Genomic DNA, 18189 nt, shown 5'->3' with positions numbered 1-18189 from the left:
TGTTCTTGTCTGCCGACAACGACAACAATTAAATAAAAGGAGTTAGACATTTCAGACTTTATTTATTAGGTTTTGTGTCATCAGAGCAAAAAAAAAGTGGAATTTGACCTTTGACAGTTTTTATTAACCTCCGGTAGAAATAAAGATGTAAAGATTAGAAAAACAACAAAGATAAAACATCTGGAAAAAAGATCAGTGAGAATATTCCCTCTACTGACCACCAGGGGGCGACTCCTCTGGCTGTATAGAAGTCTACGTTTCATGTGTTAAAGCTGCATTCTCTCTCCTGACCACCAGGGGGCGACTCCTCTGGTTGTATAGAAGTCTATGCTTCATGTGTTAAAGCTGCATTCTCTCTGCTGACCACCAGGGGCGACTCCTCTGGTTGTATAGAAGTCTATGCTTCATGGGTTAAAGCTGCATTCTCTCTGCTGACCACCAGGGGGCGACTCCTCTGGTTGTATAGAAGTCTATGCTTTATGTGTTAAAGCTGCATTCTCTCTCCTGACCACCAGGGGGCGACTCCTCTGGTTGTATAGAAGTCTATTCGTCATGTGTTAAAGCTGCATTCTCTCTCCTGACCACCAGGGGGCGACTCCTCTGGTTGTATAGAAGTCTATGCTTTATGTGTTAAAGCTGCATTCTCTCTCTTGACCACCAGGGGGCGACTCCTCTGGTTGTATAGAAGTCTATGTTTCATGTGTTAAAGCTGCATTCTCTCTACTGACCACCAGGGCACGACTCCTCTGGTTGTATAGAAGTCTATGCTTCATGTGTTAAAGCTGCATTCTCTCTCCTGACCACCAGGGGGCGACTCCTCTGGTTGTATAGAAGTCTATATAAATGACTACTCCTCTTGATTTATTCCCTCAGTAAACATTGTAAACATTAGTTTTTGGTCTCAATCTCTAGTTTCAAGTCTTCTTCAATACAGAATGATGTTCATTTAGTAAATTATGGTCATTTAGAGTCAAACAGACCATAAAGCAGGGGACGCTTTAGGGCGGGGCTAACGGGAGATTGATAGGTCTATACGTCACTCCTCCTCAGTCCAGATATGGTCACTTCCTGTTCTCTGGTTGCACAAAAAACAACATTGCGAAATCACCAAACTCAAGGCTTCATAACATCAGTCCAACGGTATAAGTCCCGCCCCTGGCTCTGATTGGCTAATCATTAGTTGCCCCCCCCCCCCCACACACACACACACACTTTGCTATAATGGAGAAAACGATGTCTCGTCGCCCTGAACTGAAGAAACGTGATTCAAACAGAGTAACGATATTTTAAAAAATTCATTTATTGAACTGAAATGAAACAGAATGTGTTAAGGCACGTTGTCACGAGCGACTCGTCAATAACTTAACGGAAAACAAACGGCGGCCAAACATTCACATTAAAGAGGAAGAGACTCCGGTCCTCCTCTGCTCATACGGTGTCCATTGTTCACAGAGTCCAGACCCCTTTGGGTCCAACTCGCCGCTCCGAGTCCTTTGGATCCACCTGAAGGCACGGAACCGGTTCTTTGGGGGAAGCTTAAAATGGCCGGCGGTCACATGATTGTGTGAGGGGGGGCGGGGGGGTAATCCTCTGGGTAAAGCCACTGTCACGTGTGGGAGTCTTTGACGTCTACTCGATGTCGCCCGGCCTGGTGGCCACGTAGACGAAGACCACGATGATCAGCACCAGGACGGCGAGTGTCGGCAGCACGATGGTGGCCACCTGCCGCCGGGCTTCCTGCATGGTCTGCTTACGCTCCTTCTTGTCCCGGGACGTCTCCTTTTTGGGTTTCCCCTTGAGCTGCCTCATGGCTGCCTCCGGTGGGCTCTCAGGAACCTGACACAAGGGGGACACAATCAGAACCGCAAGGGGGTCCAGTCAGAGGACGAGTCCCGCCCCCTTTTCCCCAGGTTTGACCACCATATATATATATATATATATATATATATATAATAAAAAATAATTAAAAGATAATTCTACACGTCAAGAAAGTCACATTTGTTGAGGCAGAAGCAGTCAAAGCTACATAAATATATATATATGTATATATATATACACATATACACACACACACGTAAATACATATACATATATATATATATATATATATATATATATATATATGTATGTATATATATATATATATATACGTAAATACATATATATACACACTATATATATATACATATATATTTGCTAATCAAGTAGTTATTTTGATAACTACTATACTCACAGTACTTTTTAACTTGAAAAATTTGCTAAAATCAAGTTTTATCGCCTGAGTTTGAACGCAGCAAGTGACGTCAGCGGCTCAGAGGACACGAACGACCACGGGGACGAACCAAAGCGCGACACTGTGACGTCATTTACGATTCCGACCGTTGACAAAACACAAATTAGGTATTTTAAACCGCGAATGACTGAGCGTCACTACAACCACACTGTTGACAAAAAAACAACAACAATATAAACAAGAGACGCACGTCACGTCGATGTAGTGACGTGACGTGACGTGACGTGACGTGACGTAACGTAACGTAACGTAACGTAACGTAAAAACAGTTGGCTTACGTTCGTTAAGTTACTAAATTCCGCTGACGGCACCAACAGGACAGTCCGGAGCGGACGCTCTCTTACGGGCGGTTGGCGGCCGGCTCCCCGCTGCTACGGGGTTTCCTCCGGGGCGTCGGGGCGCGATGCGGCGGAAAGTTAGTTTTAAAAGCGTGGTTCCTCGCGGAGCTCGACGTGGCAGCTCGTGGGAATAGCGCCGTCAAGCTGGCCGTCGGGAAATCAAGCACGTTTCCGGTCAACCCCTCCAAAATAAAACGCCACAGGAAGGCGTTGCCGCGTGATATTCACATTATTATCATTATAAACATGATAGTAAAATATAAACATGATATTAAAAAGTAATTAATTAGACTTCATTAATTAATATAAAAATGAACAAACAATTGTAATATAAAAATTAACCTTTAAACATAAACGAGCTCTGGGCCACAAAATAACACAAGTATACAAATAGTTTATTGCGAGACAAACATAATATGTGAGACATGAAAGGCCCAGATAAATAATATATAAATAAAAATACACATTTTAAAATGTGCACTTAGGAATCGAAAATAAAGTAATTAATTTAAATGTAACCGAAAAAAAACATAACGGAAATGAAGATGTTTAAATGATGTGAATCTACTCATTAAGAAGTATTTACTAAGATGAGTTCATCAAATCAACCTCTTATAATTAACTCCAGGAGGAGAAAGAAAAACCTTCTTCCAGGTTTACTAAAAACAATCAAATACATATAAAGAATAAATCTCCATGTTCCTCGTGCTGCGTGATGAAAGATGAACAAGCTTCTTTAAACGCCACATTTAATGTGTTCATCATGTTTGATGACCTGAAACAACGTCTTCACTGCAGCTCCATAGATATGTCTCTGTTTGGTGTAAATATATATATATATATATATATATATATAAACACTGCAGGTTTTATTCAAATTACAATGCATCTGATTAAAACATCAAATATACAAACATTGTATATGACAGCAAATCATAGGAATCCAGTAGTTTTCTGATGATTAGTTATTAATCTACCATTTAAAATGAGAATAATTTCATTCAAATTCTCCATTCAGACAGAAAATACAACATAAAGGAAATATTATTACAATATTATACAGGTGACAGTGTGGGGGGGTCCTACTACTGAAGATGTGTTAATTCCTGAGAAAAATCCCAATAATTCATATGGATAATCCACTACGATCAATAATACACAGCGCCACTGTGCGGTTATTCATAATGTCACGGAATTCAGATTCTGAGCCTTTAATTTAAAGAGACATCATAACATACCAACTGGATTAAAAAACTAATATTATAGTGAAATAAGAGTGAATCAATAAATATAGTTTGGTGGAGGACAACTGGAGTCAGATCCAGGAAGTTTGTCCTTTTAACATTTAATAATATTTATAAAACAATTAAAAATTCATAAACACCGCAAATTCAGAAGCAAACCGAGAAACACAACTTAATAAATTAGAATATGATTCTAATTAATTAACTAACGGAAGGCAAAACTAAAAACTAGTGCCGTTTATTATTAACATGACTTAATAATAAAATAATTAAGAAAATACTAAACAGAGCAGATAAAACCATCTGTTCTGAATACGTAAAAATAAGTAAAATTACAAAAAAATGACTGAAATGTAATATTTTAAGTGTGGTCCCAATGTGATCGTGATTTATTAATTATAATGATGTATTATTGACATATTTTAGATTTTTAAAATCAGAAAAGCAGCCGTCATAAAATATAGAAAATGTTCAAACTAAATTAAATAATGGACCCTGATTGGACAAGATGCTACTAAACTTTAACGAGAACATTATTACATATTTTAGTACTTCTTAAACCCCAGTATTAAACCAAAAGTAAAATATTACAGTCTCCAAATTGAAATTATCCCACAATGCAATGCGGCAATGATGGTTTGATGGCGGGCGGGTCCTTGAACACACCGCTGTGGAAGAGACAACGTGGACTAAGAGTCGGGGAAACCTTGGCTATTGATATTAATATTAATAATAATGCATTTATTGATGTCAGGTGGTCGTTGGGGGGGGGGGGGTCAGCAGGAAGGACGTGACATAATTTCAGTATAAAAGCTTCAAATGGACAATCAAGTGTTTTTTTGTTGTAAATTGTGAAAGATGGAGGTAAACAAAAGCCAAAGTTATTGATCCGGAGGTAGAGGCCAACGCGGTGATCGGTTGTGATCCACGCGGTGCAGCTGTGATGACTCTTCATCATCATCTTCATCATCGATTACAAACACAAGGCTTCTCCTCGGAGACACGACGGAGGGTTCACGAGGCTCGCAGGGTACAAATACACAAAATATATATTTACACAATTTGTATGCAAGTTGTTGTTTTTAAAAATAAAAAGGAACTTCACACCTTATAAATCTGCTAATACGACTTCCTATACAGCGGTTATTGTGGTTTATGCCTCTCTATTGAACATGTATGTTTATACACATGGTGATACGCTGACAACACAAATAGAAAACACCTCTAAAAATATATTAAATGACTGAACTCCGTTCTGGACGTGTGGGAGGAGCCAGCCCCTCTAGCTCCTCCCCCCACACATCGTGCCATCGTTTCATTCGTCAGTCCGATGCTACTCGACGCTTGAATTCAATCCAGGGCGAATATATTCAAGTAGAGCAGAAGAAGGAGGATATTGCTGGTTAAACTAGTTGAACTGGTTAGTGTTTCTAGAGGATTTCCCGTAGTGTCGGCCATGTTTCCCCTCCGCTTAGAGCGTTGACCTTTGACCCTTCTTTGACCTTTAACCCTTCAACGACCAGCAAAACACACACAAGGAGACAAAAGAGTCAGCTGGTCTAAACAGACCAGTTCAACCATTTAGGACTGAATGGTCCAAAGTCACTCTGTTGGTCTGGTAGAAGTTTACCTCAGTTAACTAACCTCTGTTAACTAATCTTAGTTAACTAATCTCTGTTAACTAATCTCAGTTAACTAATCTCAGTTAACTAACTTCAGTTAACTAACCTCAGTTAACTAACTTCAGTTAACTAATCTCAGTTAACTAATCTCTGTTAACTAATCTCAGTTAACTAACTTCAGTTAACTAACCTCAGTTAACTAACTTCAGTTAACTAATCTCAGTTAACTAATCTCAGTTAACTAACCTCTGTTAACTAATCTCAGTTAACTAACTTCAGTTAACTAATCTCAGTTAACTAATCTCAGTTAACTAATCTCTGTTAACTAACCTCAGTTAACTAATCTCAGTTAACTAATCTCAGTTAACTAACCTCAGTTAACTAATCTCAGTTAACTAACCTCAGTTAACTAACCTCTGTTAACTAATCTCAGTTAACTAACCTCAGTTAACTAATCTCAGTTAACTAATCTCAGTTAACTAATCTCAGTTAACTAATCTCTGTTAACTAACCTCAGTTAACTAATCTCAGTTAACTAATCTCTGTTAACTAACCTCAGTTAACTAATCTCAGTTAACTAATCTCAGTTAACTAACCTCAGTTAACTAATCTCAGTTAACTAACCTCAGTTAACTAACCTCAGTTAACTAATCTCAGTTAGGAAGTGAAGTTTGAAGTATTCTGAGATTCAAAACATAAATTTAGAATGTGAATATATAAGAGAACATTAATATGATCGTAATATATTAATTTTAAACGTATGTTCTCTACATTTTAAAAACAATACTCTGTCCACACAGGATCCCGTCCTCAGGACCTCCGGGAACCAGCAGGGGGCGACAAAGTCCACAGCAACGATACGTCAAATACCAGAGAAGAAGATTCTGAGCACGCTCAGTGAGCTTCTGGTTTCTTTGGCGGTGTAAACAAATAAACAACAACAACGAGGAGGAGGAGGAGGAGGAGGAGGGGTTCTGAGATGAAGAGACTTTGATTGACGAGATGTTCAGAGCCTTTAAAACATCCACAGCTCAACTCGTGAGCTCCACACACCCAGAACCTCCTTCACGGTTCCTCCACACACCCAGAACCTCCTTCACGGTTCCTCCACACACCCAGAACCTCCTTCACGGTTCCTCCACACACCCAGAACCTCCTTCACGGTTCCTCCACACACCCAGAACCTCCTTCACGGTTCCTCCACACACCCAGAACCTTCTTCACGGTTCCTCCACACACCCAGAACCTCCTTCACGGTTCCTCCCAGAACCTCCTTCACGGTTCCTCCACACACCCAGAACCTCCTTCACGGTTCCTCCCAGAACCTCCTTCACGGTTCCTCCACACACCCAGAACCTCCTTCACGGTTCCTTCACACACCCAGAACCTCCTTCAGGGTTCCTCCCAGAACCTCCTTCACGGTTCCTCCACACACCCAGAACCTCCTTCACGGTTCCGCCACACACCCAGAACCTCCTTCACGGTTCCTCCCAGAACCTCCTTCACGGTTCCGCCACACACCCAGAACCTCCTTCACGGTTCCGCCACACACCCAGAACCTCCTTCACGGTTCCTCCCAGAACCTCCTTCACGGTTCCGCCACACACCCAGAACCTCCTTCACATCAGGCTGCTGATCTTTGGCTCATTAGTTGGGGGGGGGGGGAATGACGTAACGCAGAGCCAATGTTAAAATAGACATCTTTTTTTCTTTAAATGTATATTAATATATATATATGTGTATATATTAATATACATGCCAGATGACACATTCTGATTTGGTCTACAGATCATTTCGTCCCTAACAACCCCCCCCTAATAATAATAATAATAATAATAGGACCCCCTAAAGAAACAGTCCGGGTGCAGACCTACGAGTCCTGCTCCAGTGAAACGCTACGATGGACGACAGGAGGAGGAGGAAGAGGAGGAGTAGGAGGAGGAAGAGGAGGAGGAGGAAGAGGAGGAGGAGGAGGAGGAGGAGGAGGAGGAGGAGGATGTTACTCCCACGCCAGCGGAGACGGAGGCATCTCAGAGGGCTGAGCCACGGTGGAGCTGGTGGAGAGGAAGGTCCAGTTAGTGACGTAGTGTTTCTGTAATTCTACTATTTATTAAAGTTCACAAAACACAAAAGAGACGGGAATTTGATATATATATATATATATATATATATATATATATATATATATATATATATATATATGAAGAGCTTCCCACCTGATGAAGCTTTTGAAAGCAGCTGATTGAGGGTTGATGCAGAGCGGCACTCGACTCCCCTTCTGCTGCTCCAGGATGAACTGGTGGATGATCTCTGAGGGAGTAGACACAGGATTTACCATTCATGTCATTTCACCTTCAAAAGACACAAAGTGAATTAAACTAAAACATACACATGACGTACGTCATAATAACTGTTATTCTGCACTAAAGGTGTGTTCTAGTTCTACTTTTATTCCTGATGGTTCTGATTCCAGAGGTGAGCAGGACTTTTATTTTGAAAAAAAAACGAGACTGTAGCTCAGCGCCGCTGACCTTTGACCCGTCTCACGGAGCTCAGGTTCTTCTCGAAGCCGTCATCAAACTTGGGATTGGTGACGGGCTCAAAGTCGCTGGTGTAAACTCGGCCGGACGACGTGGTGTAGCAGCACTTGCACATGCAGGTGTGGTAGCGCAGGCGACCCTCGTCCAGGTACGGGTGAGCCAGGGCGTCCTTCGCCGAGATCCTCTTGGACTGGAGACCAAGACACACAACATCAAAGCTGCATTCTCTCTCCTGACCACCAGGGGGCGACTCCTCTGGTTGTATAGAAGTCTACTCTTCATGTGTTAAAGCTGCATTCTCTCTCCTGACCACCAGGGGGCGACTCCTCCGGTTGTATAGAAGTCTATGCTTCATGTGTTAAAGCTGCATTCTCTCTACTGACCACCAGGGGGCGACTCCTCTGGTTGTATAGAAGTCTACTCTTCATGTGTTAAAGCTGCATTCTCTCTCCTGACCACCAGGGGGCGACTCCTCTGGTTGTATAGAAGTCTATGCTTCATGTGTTAAAGCTGCATTCTCTCTACTGACCACCAGGGGGCGACTCCTCTGGTTGTATAGAAGTCTATGCTTCATGTGTTAAAGCTACATTCTCTCTCCTGACCACCAGGGGGCGACTCCTCTGGTTGTATAGAAGTCTATGCTTCATGTGTTAAAGCTGCATTCTCTCTCCTGACCACCAGGGGGCGACTCCTCTGGTTGTATAGAAGTCTATGCTTCATGTGTTAAAGCTGCATTCTCTCTACTGACCACCAGGGGGCGACTCCTCTGGTTGTATAGAAGTCTATGCTTCATGTGTTAAAGCTGCATTCTCTCTACTGACCGCCAGGGGGCGACTCCTCTGGTTGTATAGAAGTCTATGCTTCATGTGTTAAAGCTGCATTCTCTCTCCTGACCACCAGGGGGCGACTCCTCTGGTTGTATAGAAGTCTATGCTTCATGTGTTAAAGCTGCATTCTCTCTACTGACCACCAGGGGGCGACTCCTCTGGTTGTATAGAAGTCTATGCTTCATGTGTTAAAGCTGCATTCTCTCTCCTGACCACCAGGGGGCGACTCCTCCGGTTGTATAGAAGTCTATGCTTCATGTGTTAAAGCTGCATTCTCTCTCCTGACCACCAGGGGACGACTCCTCTGGTTGTATAGAAATCTATGCTTCATGTGTTAAAGCTGCATTCTCTCTACTGACCACCAGGGGGCGACTCCTCTGGTTGTATAGAAGTATATGCTTCATGTGTTAAAGCTGCATTCTCTCTCCTGACCACCAGGGGACGACTCCTCTGGTTGTATAGAAGTCTATGCTTCATGTGTTAAAGCTGCATTCTCTCTACTGACCAGCAGGGGGCGACTCCTCTGGTTGTATAGAAGTCTATGCTTCATGTGTTAAAGCTGCATTCTCTCTAGATCTCATCTTAATGGACCGGTCGGTGTAAACGACCTTGTTTCCCGTCGTCATGACGTTCACAGTCTCCATAATTACCCTGAACGCGTTTCATTCATGATGAGTCCGCGTTGACCAGAATGACTCACCGGGTCGAACACCAGCATCCTGCAGAGGAGGTGCACCGCCTCGTGGGTGGCTTGGCCGGACAGCGTGTACAGGACCGGGAGCGACGGCTGCGGACCAGAAAAAAAAAATCAAGCGTCACGACGTCAACCTGTCGGCCCCAAACGTGATGTATTTAAACTAGAAGACGACAGCAGAACGAAGAGGGCGAGTCGATGGGTTCCAACTCTGAAGTTAAAGGGGGAACCACATGTAGGGCGAACTTGTGTGTGTGTGTGTGTGAGTTTGGGTGTTAGTTGTGCTCACCTGTTTGTGAGGTCCTCTGTGAACGTGTGCACGAGCGCCTTCACACGCCGTCCTCATCGCCTCCATGGAGGGCGTCCCCAACAGGTCTGTGATTAAATCCAGCTGCAGGCAACGAGGCCGCAAAGACATCAGAGACGGCAGAGCAGAGGTTACGGTAACCCTAGTTCTCTGAGCACAGGCGGAGCAGCAGGGATGGAACTAGGGTTACGATATCGTAACCTTCGTTCTAACCAGGCGTGACCCCATCTGGACTGAGGAGGAATGACCTGGAGACCTGTCAATCACCTGGTAGCCCCGCCCCTAAAGCGTACCCTGCTTTATGGTCTGTTTGACTCTAAATGACCATAATTTACTAAATGAACATCACGCTGTATTGAAGAAGACTTGAAACTAGAGATTGAGACCAAAAACTAATGTTTACAATGTTTACTGAGGGAATACATCAAGAGAAGTAGAGTCATTTATATAGACTTCTATACAACCAGAGGAGTCGCCCCCTGGTGGTCAGGAGAGAGAATGCAGCTTTAACACATGAAGCATAGACTTCTATACAACCAGAGGAGTCGCCCGCCTGGTGGTCAGGAGAGAGAATACAGCTTTAACACATGAAGCATAGACTTCTATACAACCAGAGGAGTCGCCCCCTGGTGGTCAGGAGAGAGAATGCAGCTTTAACACATGAAGCATAGACTTCTATACAACCAGAGGAGTCGCCCGCCTGGTGGTCAGGAGAGAGAATGCAGCTTTAACACACGAAGCATAGACTTCTATACAACCAGAGGAGTCGCCCCCTGGTGGTCAGGAGAGAGAATGCAGCTTTAACACATGAAGCATAGACTTCTATACAACCAGAGGAGTCGCCCCCTGGTGGTCAGTAGAGAGAATGCAGCTTTAACACATGAAGCATAGACTTCTATACAACCAGAGGAGTCGCCCCCTGGTGGTCAGGAGAGAGAATGCAGCTTTAACACATGAAGCATAGACTTCTATACAACCAGAGGAGTCGCCCCCTGGTGGTCAGGAGAGAGAATGCAGCTTTAAGACATGACGCATAGCCTTCACGCTTAAGAACCAGGGGTTATCTCCCGATTGGGATTCAACTCGTCACTGTCCACCTCGTGAATGTAAAGGAGTCTTTCTGAGTTAACACACCTTTTTCTAGACTGGATCAATGGTTCTGTCATTGGTCCCTCCTCCCCCTTATTATTAATGATTATTAAAACAATAATTAGCCTGCCTTCACCAGATCCCTAAACCACTCGTTACATGATTTAACATATGTATATTTAATCACTCCTTCTGGATGAATGAAGTCCTCGTATACCTGCTGGATGGGACTCTGGGCTTGGAAGAGGATGCGTCTCCCCAGCAGCTCAGCGAAGATGCAGCCCACCGACCAGATGTCGATGGAGTTGGAGTAATGGCGGCTCCCCATGAGGATCTCTGGCGCTCTGTAGTACTGCGTCACCACTTCCTGAGTCATGTGCCGAGACTCGTCCGACTCCTCCACCCGGGCCAGGCCGAAGTCACAGATCTGGAGTTCACAAGTCAGTACATGCTCACTAAACGATAACGTCAGCAACAACAACCACAAGACCTGCCGACATTACCCGTCGGTGGCGTTTGAAAGATGCTAAAACTTTTCCTGTAAAGCCGCTAACCGTTCCACCCCCGAGGTCCACATGGTTTTAGGCCGCTAATGTTAACCCTCTGCACAAAACATCCACGACCAAAGTAACGCCAGGTCCACGCCCCTTTAGGAAACCAACCACGCCCCTTTAGGAAACCAACCACGCCCCTTTAGGAGACCAGCTACGCCCTTTCAGGAGACGAGCCCCTACCATAGGAACGCCCATTTATGAGACCAGTCCCTCCCATTCAGAACACCAGCCACGCCCCTTTAGGTGACGAGCCACGCCCCTTTAGGAGACCAGCCCCTTCCATTTAGGAGACCAGCCACACCCTTTCGGGAGACGAGCCCCTACCATAGGAACGCCCCTTTAGGAGACCAGCCACGCCCATTTAGGACACTAGCCCCTCCCATTCAGGACACCAACCACGCCCATTTAGGAAACCAGTCACGCCCCTTTTAGACTACCAGCAGTTCTATTAAGTTTACATGAACACAGATTATAACCGATTCTTTCACCAAATTACATTTCGGACCCGTTTTTCTTTCCTTCCTTCCACACACCTTGAGCACACAGTTGCTGTTGACCAGGAGGTTTCCAGGCTTGATGTCTCGGTGGAGAATTCCAGCAGAATGAAGATATTTCAGTCCTGGAGGAGAGACAGCAGAACATTACAATCCTGTCCTCAAGACTCTTTGGGAAACCATGACGGACACAGAGCTCACCCGTTTTAAACAGATATATCTATATCTATATATAGATATAGATGTAATATATTTAATCAGTGGAGGAACTAAAAGAAGAGCCTCACCTCGTAGAATCTGATAGAGGAAAACCTTGGCGTGGTCCGAGCTCAGAGGCTGAGGTGATACGATGATCTTATGGAGGTCACTTTGCATGAGTTCAGTCACCACATAGCTGACCGGCGGGGACGTTAAGGAGGGAAGACTGAAGCAAGTGCTGATGTTCTGAAGGTGAACCTTGTCTTTTAAATTAGTGTTAAAACAGGAGAAAACCTCCAGTTCTGTAAAGCTTCATGTGTTAAAGCTGCATTCTCTCTCCTGACCACCAGGGGGCGACTCCTGTGGTTGTATAGAAGTATATGCTTCATGTGTTAAAGCTGCATTCTCTCTCCTGACCACCATGGGCCGACTCCTCTGGTTGTATAGAAGTCTATGCGTCATGTGTTAAAGCTGCATTCTCTCTCCTGACCACCAGGGGGCGACTCCTCTGGTTGTATAGAAGTCTATGCTTCATGTAAGCTGCATTCTCTCTCCTGACCACCAGGGGCCGACTCCTCTGGTTGTATAGAAGTCTATGCTTCATGTGTTAAAGCTGCATTCTCTCTACTGACCACCAGTGGGTGACTCCTCTGGTTGTATAGAAGTCTATATAAATGACTCTACTTCTCTTGATATATTCCCTCAGTAAACATTGTAAACATGAGTAAATTATGGTCCATTTAGTGTGAAATAGACTATAAAGCAGGAGATGCTTTAGGGTGGCGCAACAATCTGATGGACAGGTCTAGAGATGTATACTGCATCTCTACGTCACTCCTCCTTATGGTCACTTCCTGTTCTCTGGCCAAGATGGCGACGGACAAAATGCTGAACTTGAGGCTTTAAAACAGCCACAGACCAACTTATTTTAAACAGTCTGTGGTCGTTGTTCGTTTTATTACTCCAACAAGTAGAGAAGCAAATGTCCAGCTGAAATAATAATTTCTAAACATTGACGAGGAACTGCAGACATTATAATCGCCGCCTGTCCACAGGTTTAAAATGTTGGACGACATTTAAAGACAGGAACCCCTGAAGACATCAAGAGTCAAGGATACATTTCTTCAAAGTAGTCGATGTGAGGAGGTTGTAGAATGTCCAAAGCGGAGAGGACCTGAGGACATAGTCAAAGACAAGGTCTGTCTTTACAGGTTGATACCAGGAGACAGAGACCAAGAGAGACCAACAGAGACAAACAGAGAAAGATGGAGACGTCTCAGCATCAGCTGTGTACTCACGTTTTCATGCTTGAAGAAGCACAGCATCTTCAGCTCCCGAAACACCCTCTTGCAAGAAACCAGGTTTTGGAAGACATTGGGCATCTTTTTGAGGGCGACTCTCTTTCCGTCTCTTGGGTCCGTCACCGACCTGCCCGGTGGAGAGGACAGAGGATAGAGGACAGAGGATAGAGGATAGAGGACAGAGTAGAGAGTAGGACAGAGGAGGTCAGAGGATAGAGGACAGAGGATATAGGGTAGAGGGTAGAGGATAGAGAGTAGAGGATAGAGGACAGAGTAGAGAGGAGGTCAGAGGATAGAGGATAGAGTAGAGAGGAGGACAGAGGAGGTCAGAGGATAGAGGACAGAGGGCAGAGGACAGAGGACAGAGTAGAGAGGACAGAGGATATAGGATAGAGGAGGACAGAGGATAGAGGAGGACAGAGGATAGAGCAGGACAGAGGATAGAGGAGGACAGAAGATAGAGGAGGATAGAGAAGGACAGAAGATAGAGGATAGAGGAGGACAGAAGATAGAGGATAGAGGAGGACAGAGGATAGAGGATAGAGGAGGACAGAAGATAGAGGATAGAGGAGGACAGAGGATAGAGGATAGAGGAGGACAGAAGATAGAGGATAGAGGAGGATAGAGGATAGAGGAGGACAGAGGATAGAGGATAGAGGAGGACAGAAGATAGAGGAGGACAGAGGATAGAGGATAGAGGAGGACAGAAGATAGAGGATAGAGGAGGATAGAGGATAGAGGAGGACAGAGGACAGCCGTCATCACAACCGAACAAGAACACACACAAAAACATCAAGCAAGACCACTGACGGAGACGTTCTTCCATAACTGGTGGAGGAAAGAGCGTAAGCCCCGCCTCCTCTCCAGACCGTCTCTACCTCTACATGTTCTTTGGACACTCGGGGTCCCCAGAGGACGATCCCTCCTCATTGTTGGGGCTCCACTGACCTTTAGGGGATAATTCCAATTGACTAAATCTTTGTTTTACAACGAAGTCGTCTTGGAAACTGAATGCTTTTTTCGACCCGTCTGACTGTCAAATAAATACATTTCGTCAGGGAACTGGACGACGGACCGTTCGTGGGTCGTTCGTCCACCTCTCTTAGAGACCTTTCAGTAAAGTGAGGAACTCGGCAGGTTTGAAGTCAACCTTCAGTGAACTGCTTCCAAGAGGATCAGCGAAGGCCGACAGATGGCAACGACTAAGAGGTTCAGGACACGGCTTCAGGGGAACTAGAGAACTCTTCTGTTCTTTTAGTTCTCTCCCTTTGTTGGTTGGTTCCCCTCCTTTTCTAGCCTTGTATTCTTTTGCTGAACCGGACCAAAAGAAGTTCACTTTCCACTTCTGAGACAAAAGAAAAACACAATCGAATGTTTCTGATTTCTAAATGACACCTTCTTGTGGGTCAATATTGAGTTATAACCTTTGACATATTTCTACTCCTTTTTAGTCAAAGATCATTTAGGAGATTGCCGTTGAGAATAAAATGTGTTAGAATATTACTTGAATTAGAAAGTAAAGATTATTGGTATTTATTAGTATTAGATTCTTGTAATTGTAAAGAATTGAACATGTATTAAAAACAGACCACATCCAGCTAAAGAGTAATGTTCATTGCAATGACATACACTATGATGAGCATATAGACAGTTTATATTAATTTAAATAGACAATTTGTTTATCTTCATTTACTTTTTAATTATCCAAACCACAGCTAATTACATCTCTGCATGATCAAATTATATGTTTCATTATGTTAGAGCACAATACACAGATGTTTTCATAGGGCACTTTAATCATAGACAGGTACATAGACAGGTAGGAAGACATGTATGTAGGTAAGTAGACAGGTAGATAGACATGTAGGGAGACAGGTAGGTAGACAGGTAGGTAGTCAGGTAGGTAGACAGGTAGGTAGACAGGTAGGTAGTCAGGTAGGTAGTTAGATAGGTAGACAGGTAGGAAGACAGGTAGGTAGTCAGGTAGGTAGTCAGGTAGGTAGTCAGGTAGATAGTTAGATAGGTAGACAGGTAGGTAGTCAGGTAGGTAGACATGTATGTAGGTAGGTAGACAGGTAGATAGACATGTAGGGAGACAGGTAGATAGACAGGTAGGTAGTCAGGTAGGTAGACAGGTAGGTAGACAGGTAGGTAGACAGGTAGGTAGGTAGTTAGATAGGTAGACAGGTAGGAAGACAGGTAGGTAGTCAGGTAGGTAGTCAGGTAGGTAGACAGGTAGGTAGTCAGGTAGGTAGACAGGTAGGTAGTCAGTTAGGTAGTTAGGTAGGTAGTTAGGTAGGTAGTTAGGTAGGTAGTCAGGTAGGTAGTCAGGTAGGTAGACAGGTAGGTAGTCAGGTAGGTAGTCAGGTAGGTAGTCAGGTAGGTAGACAGGTAGGTAGTCAGGTAGGTAGGTAGGTAGACAGGTAGATAGACATGTAGGGAGACAGGTAGATAGACAGGTAGGTAGTCAGGTAGGTAGACAGGTAGGTAGTCAGGTAGGTAGACAGGTAGGTAGACAGGTAGGTAGGTAGTTAGATAGGTAGACAGGTAGGAAGACAGGTAGGTAGTCAGGTAGGTAGTCAGGTAGGTAGTCAGGTAGGTAGTTAGATAGGTAGACAGGTAGGTAGTCAGGTAGGTAGACAGGTAGGTAGTCAGGTAGGTAGACAGGTAGGTAGTCAGGTAGGTAGTCAGATAGGTAGTCAGGTAGGTAGACAGGTAGGTAGTCAGTTAGGTAGTCAGTTAGGTAGTCAGTTAGGTAGTCAGGTAGGTAGTCAGGTAGGTAGTCAGGTAGGTAGTCAGTTAGGTAGTCAGGTAGGTAGTCAGGTAGGTAGTCAGGTAGGTAGTCAGGTAGGTAGACAGGTAGGTAGTCAGTTAGGTAGTCAGTTAGGTAGTCAGGTAGGTAGTCAGTTAGGTAGTCAGTTAGGTAGTCAGTTAGGTAGTCAGGTAGGTAGTCAGTTAGGTAGTCAGGTAGGTAGTCAGGTAGGTAGTCAGGTAGGTAGACAGGTAGGTAGTCAGTTAGGTAGTCAGTTAGGTAGTCAGTTAGGTAGTCAGTTAGGTAGTCAGTTAGGTAGTCAGGTAGGTAGTCAGGTAGGTAGTCAGGTAGGTAGACAGGTAGGTAGTCAGTTAGGTAGTCAGGTAGGTAGTCAGGTGGGGGTAGGAATGAAATGACAGACTTGTTACAGACCAGATTAATTTCCTTTTTCGTGTCACAACGTTCTGCTGATCACCTGCTGACCTTTAAACACCTGTTTGTGTTCATGGCTTCAAACAGCTGATGAATAGAGAGCTAGAAACAGAGGAGGGCACCTCTGTTTCTATGTGGCGGCATGTTTATTTATGCAGAATTTATACATCTGGGCCAAAGCGTGCAGTTATTACACGTGTTAAACCACTTCCTGTGCACAGTATTAACACACATATGTGTGTGTGTGTGTGTGTGTGTGTGGAGGGGGGGCAGATGTGTGCAGGGTTTTCGAGAGTTAACTGTCTTTCCTGGTTGTTGTGCATTAGTGAAGTGAAGTTATATTCCGGTCCTAGTCTCAACTAAGACCGGAATATAACTTTTAAAACGGGCTAACACCTGCCGGGCTGCTGGAGGTGCGCGCGTGCACTCACCAGACGACCCCGAACGCCCCGTACCCGATGGGCCGGTCCAGCTCGATGTCCAGCTGCGGCTGCAGGTGCTGCGGCTGCTGCTGCCGGTGATGGTGCGCTTTGACCGGAGCCGCGGCGGCCGCCGGTCCGGGGGCTTGTCCCGGTGCTGGAGACGGGAAGTACGGCTGCTGCTGACCGGGATTGAGCATCACCGCGGCGGCGCCGTGCTGCAGGTGGTGCTGGCCCGCGTGGTGGCTGTGGTGGTGGTGCACGTGGGGGGGAGGAGGCGGGAGGTGCGGGAGCTGCTGGTGGTGGTGCGGGTGATGCGCGGCCACCGCGGAGGAGCCACCGGTGTAAGCGGCCATCATGTCGACGTGCTGGCGAGAGCCATCCACTGCAAAGTGAGGATGAGGATGAGGATGAAGAGGATGGAGAACTTAAAGGAAGCAGATCGGCAGCCTGACCCACTTCCTCCCAACTACTGTGTGCGTGCTCAGCGGGTCTGTGCAGGGGGCCGAACCAAAGAAGAACAACAACCTGCCCCCCCCTTAATAAATACTAATAACAAACCCCTAGACGTCCCTCATGCTGGAGCCGTGCCAGCCTCCCAGTCCTGATTTAAGGTGTGAGTCAAAGTGGGTCACGTGGGGAGCGGCGCCTTCATCTTTTCTAACTTTGCCCCCCCCACTGGTCCTCCTCCCTCCTCCTCCTCCTCCTCCTCTTCCTCCTCCTCCTCCTCCTGGTGGTGCAGGCCAGGGTAATCTCCGAGCCGTGATTAACGCCGCTGATCCGGGTCGCACTGGAGCCGTATCCGAGCCCAGACCACAACAAGCGGGCGGGCCCGGGCCTCGGTCATCCGCGGCGACCGGACGAGCCGCGTCCCCCAAGATCCCTCCGCCGCTGCCGCCCCGCTTCGGAGCTCTACTTTCCGGCCGGCGGCGTCGCTCCGTCTCCACCGAGGCTGTGAAACTATTTTGTTTTATAAATAAACATCCGACATGGTGAACGCGCGCGACACCCCTCTCTCAGCTGCTCTTTGGCGGTGGGATTAGGCGAGATTGCACGAGCCAATCAGCGGCCGCTCCGTCTGTGAC

The 18189-nt window shown here is 45.4% G+C and overlaps 2 protein-coding genes across 15 annotated transcripts; both read right to left on the bottom strand.

Annotated features, from left to right (window-relative positions):
* Nucleotides 1-1280: 1280 nt before the first annotated feature.
* smco4 (single-pass membrane protein with coiled-coil domains 4) lies at nt 1281-2788 on the bottom strand. 3 transcript variants are annotated; one of them, XM_034548051.1, is made up of 2 exons: nt 2572-2788; nt 1281-1836 (listed from the first exon to the last, which is right to left on the bottom strand). In XM_034548051.1, exon 2 carries the CDS (start codon nt 1807-1809, stop codon nt 1630-1632), a length of 180 nt encoding a protein of 59 aa, XP_034403942.1. In that variant the 5' UTR covers nt 1810-1836; nt 2572-2788; the 3' UTR covers nt 1281-1629. The 3 variants fall into 3 exon arrangements, with proteins under 3 accessions (XP_034403942.1, XP_034403943.1, XP_034403944.1); XM_034548052.1 differs by lacking the exon at nt 2572-2788 and adding an exon at nt 2234-2561; XM_034548053.1 differs by lacking the exon at nt 2572-2788 and adding an exon at nt 2239-2561.
* Nucleotides 2789-3920: 1132 nt separating this feature from the next.
* On the bottom strand, nt 3921-18153 carry nlk2 (nemo-like kinase, type 2). Of its 12 annotated transcripts, none has more exons than XR_004610692.1 (12): nt 17117-18150; nt 13499-13628; nt 13319-13374; nt 12290-12396; nt 12042-12127; nt 11172-11381; nt 9848-9949; nt 9565-9651; nt 8029-8227; nt 7714-7807; nt 6589-7551; nt 3921-6557 (listed from the first exon to the last, which is right to left on the bottom strand). XR_004610692.1 is itself a non-coding variant. In XM_034548025.1 (12 exons), the coding sequence occupies exons 1-11, from the start codon at nt 17461-17463 to the stop codon at nt 7497-7499; spliced, it is 1473 nt and encodes a 490-aa protein (XP_034403916.1). In that variant the 5' UTR covers nt 17464-18151; the 3' UTR covers nt 3921-7455; nt 7489-7496. The 12 variants fall into 12 exon arrangements, 4 of the variants coding, with proteins under 4 accessions (XP_034403916.1, XP_034403917.1, XP_034403914.1 ...); XR_004610691.1 differs by having other exon boundaries at nt 3921-6712; nt 6768-7551; XR_004610694.1 differs by having other exon boundaries at nt 3921-6743; nt 6823-7551.
* Between the last annotated feature and the right edge of the window lie 36 nt (nt 18154-18189).

This window comes from Cyclopterus lumpus, chromosome 13 (assembly GCF_009769545.1).
Source record: "Cyclopterus lumpus isolate fCycLum1 chromosome 13, fCycLum1.pri, whole genome shotgun sequence".
NCBI lineage: Eukaryota > Metazoa > Chordata > Actinopteri > Perciformes > Cyclopteridae > Cyclopterus > Cyclopterus lumpus.
The sequence above is the reverse complement of the archived record's forward strand: the minus strand, read 5'-3'. Positions and strand labels throughout refer to the sequence as shown.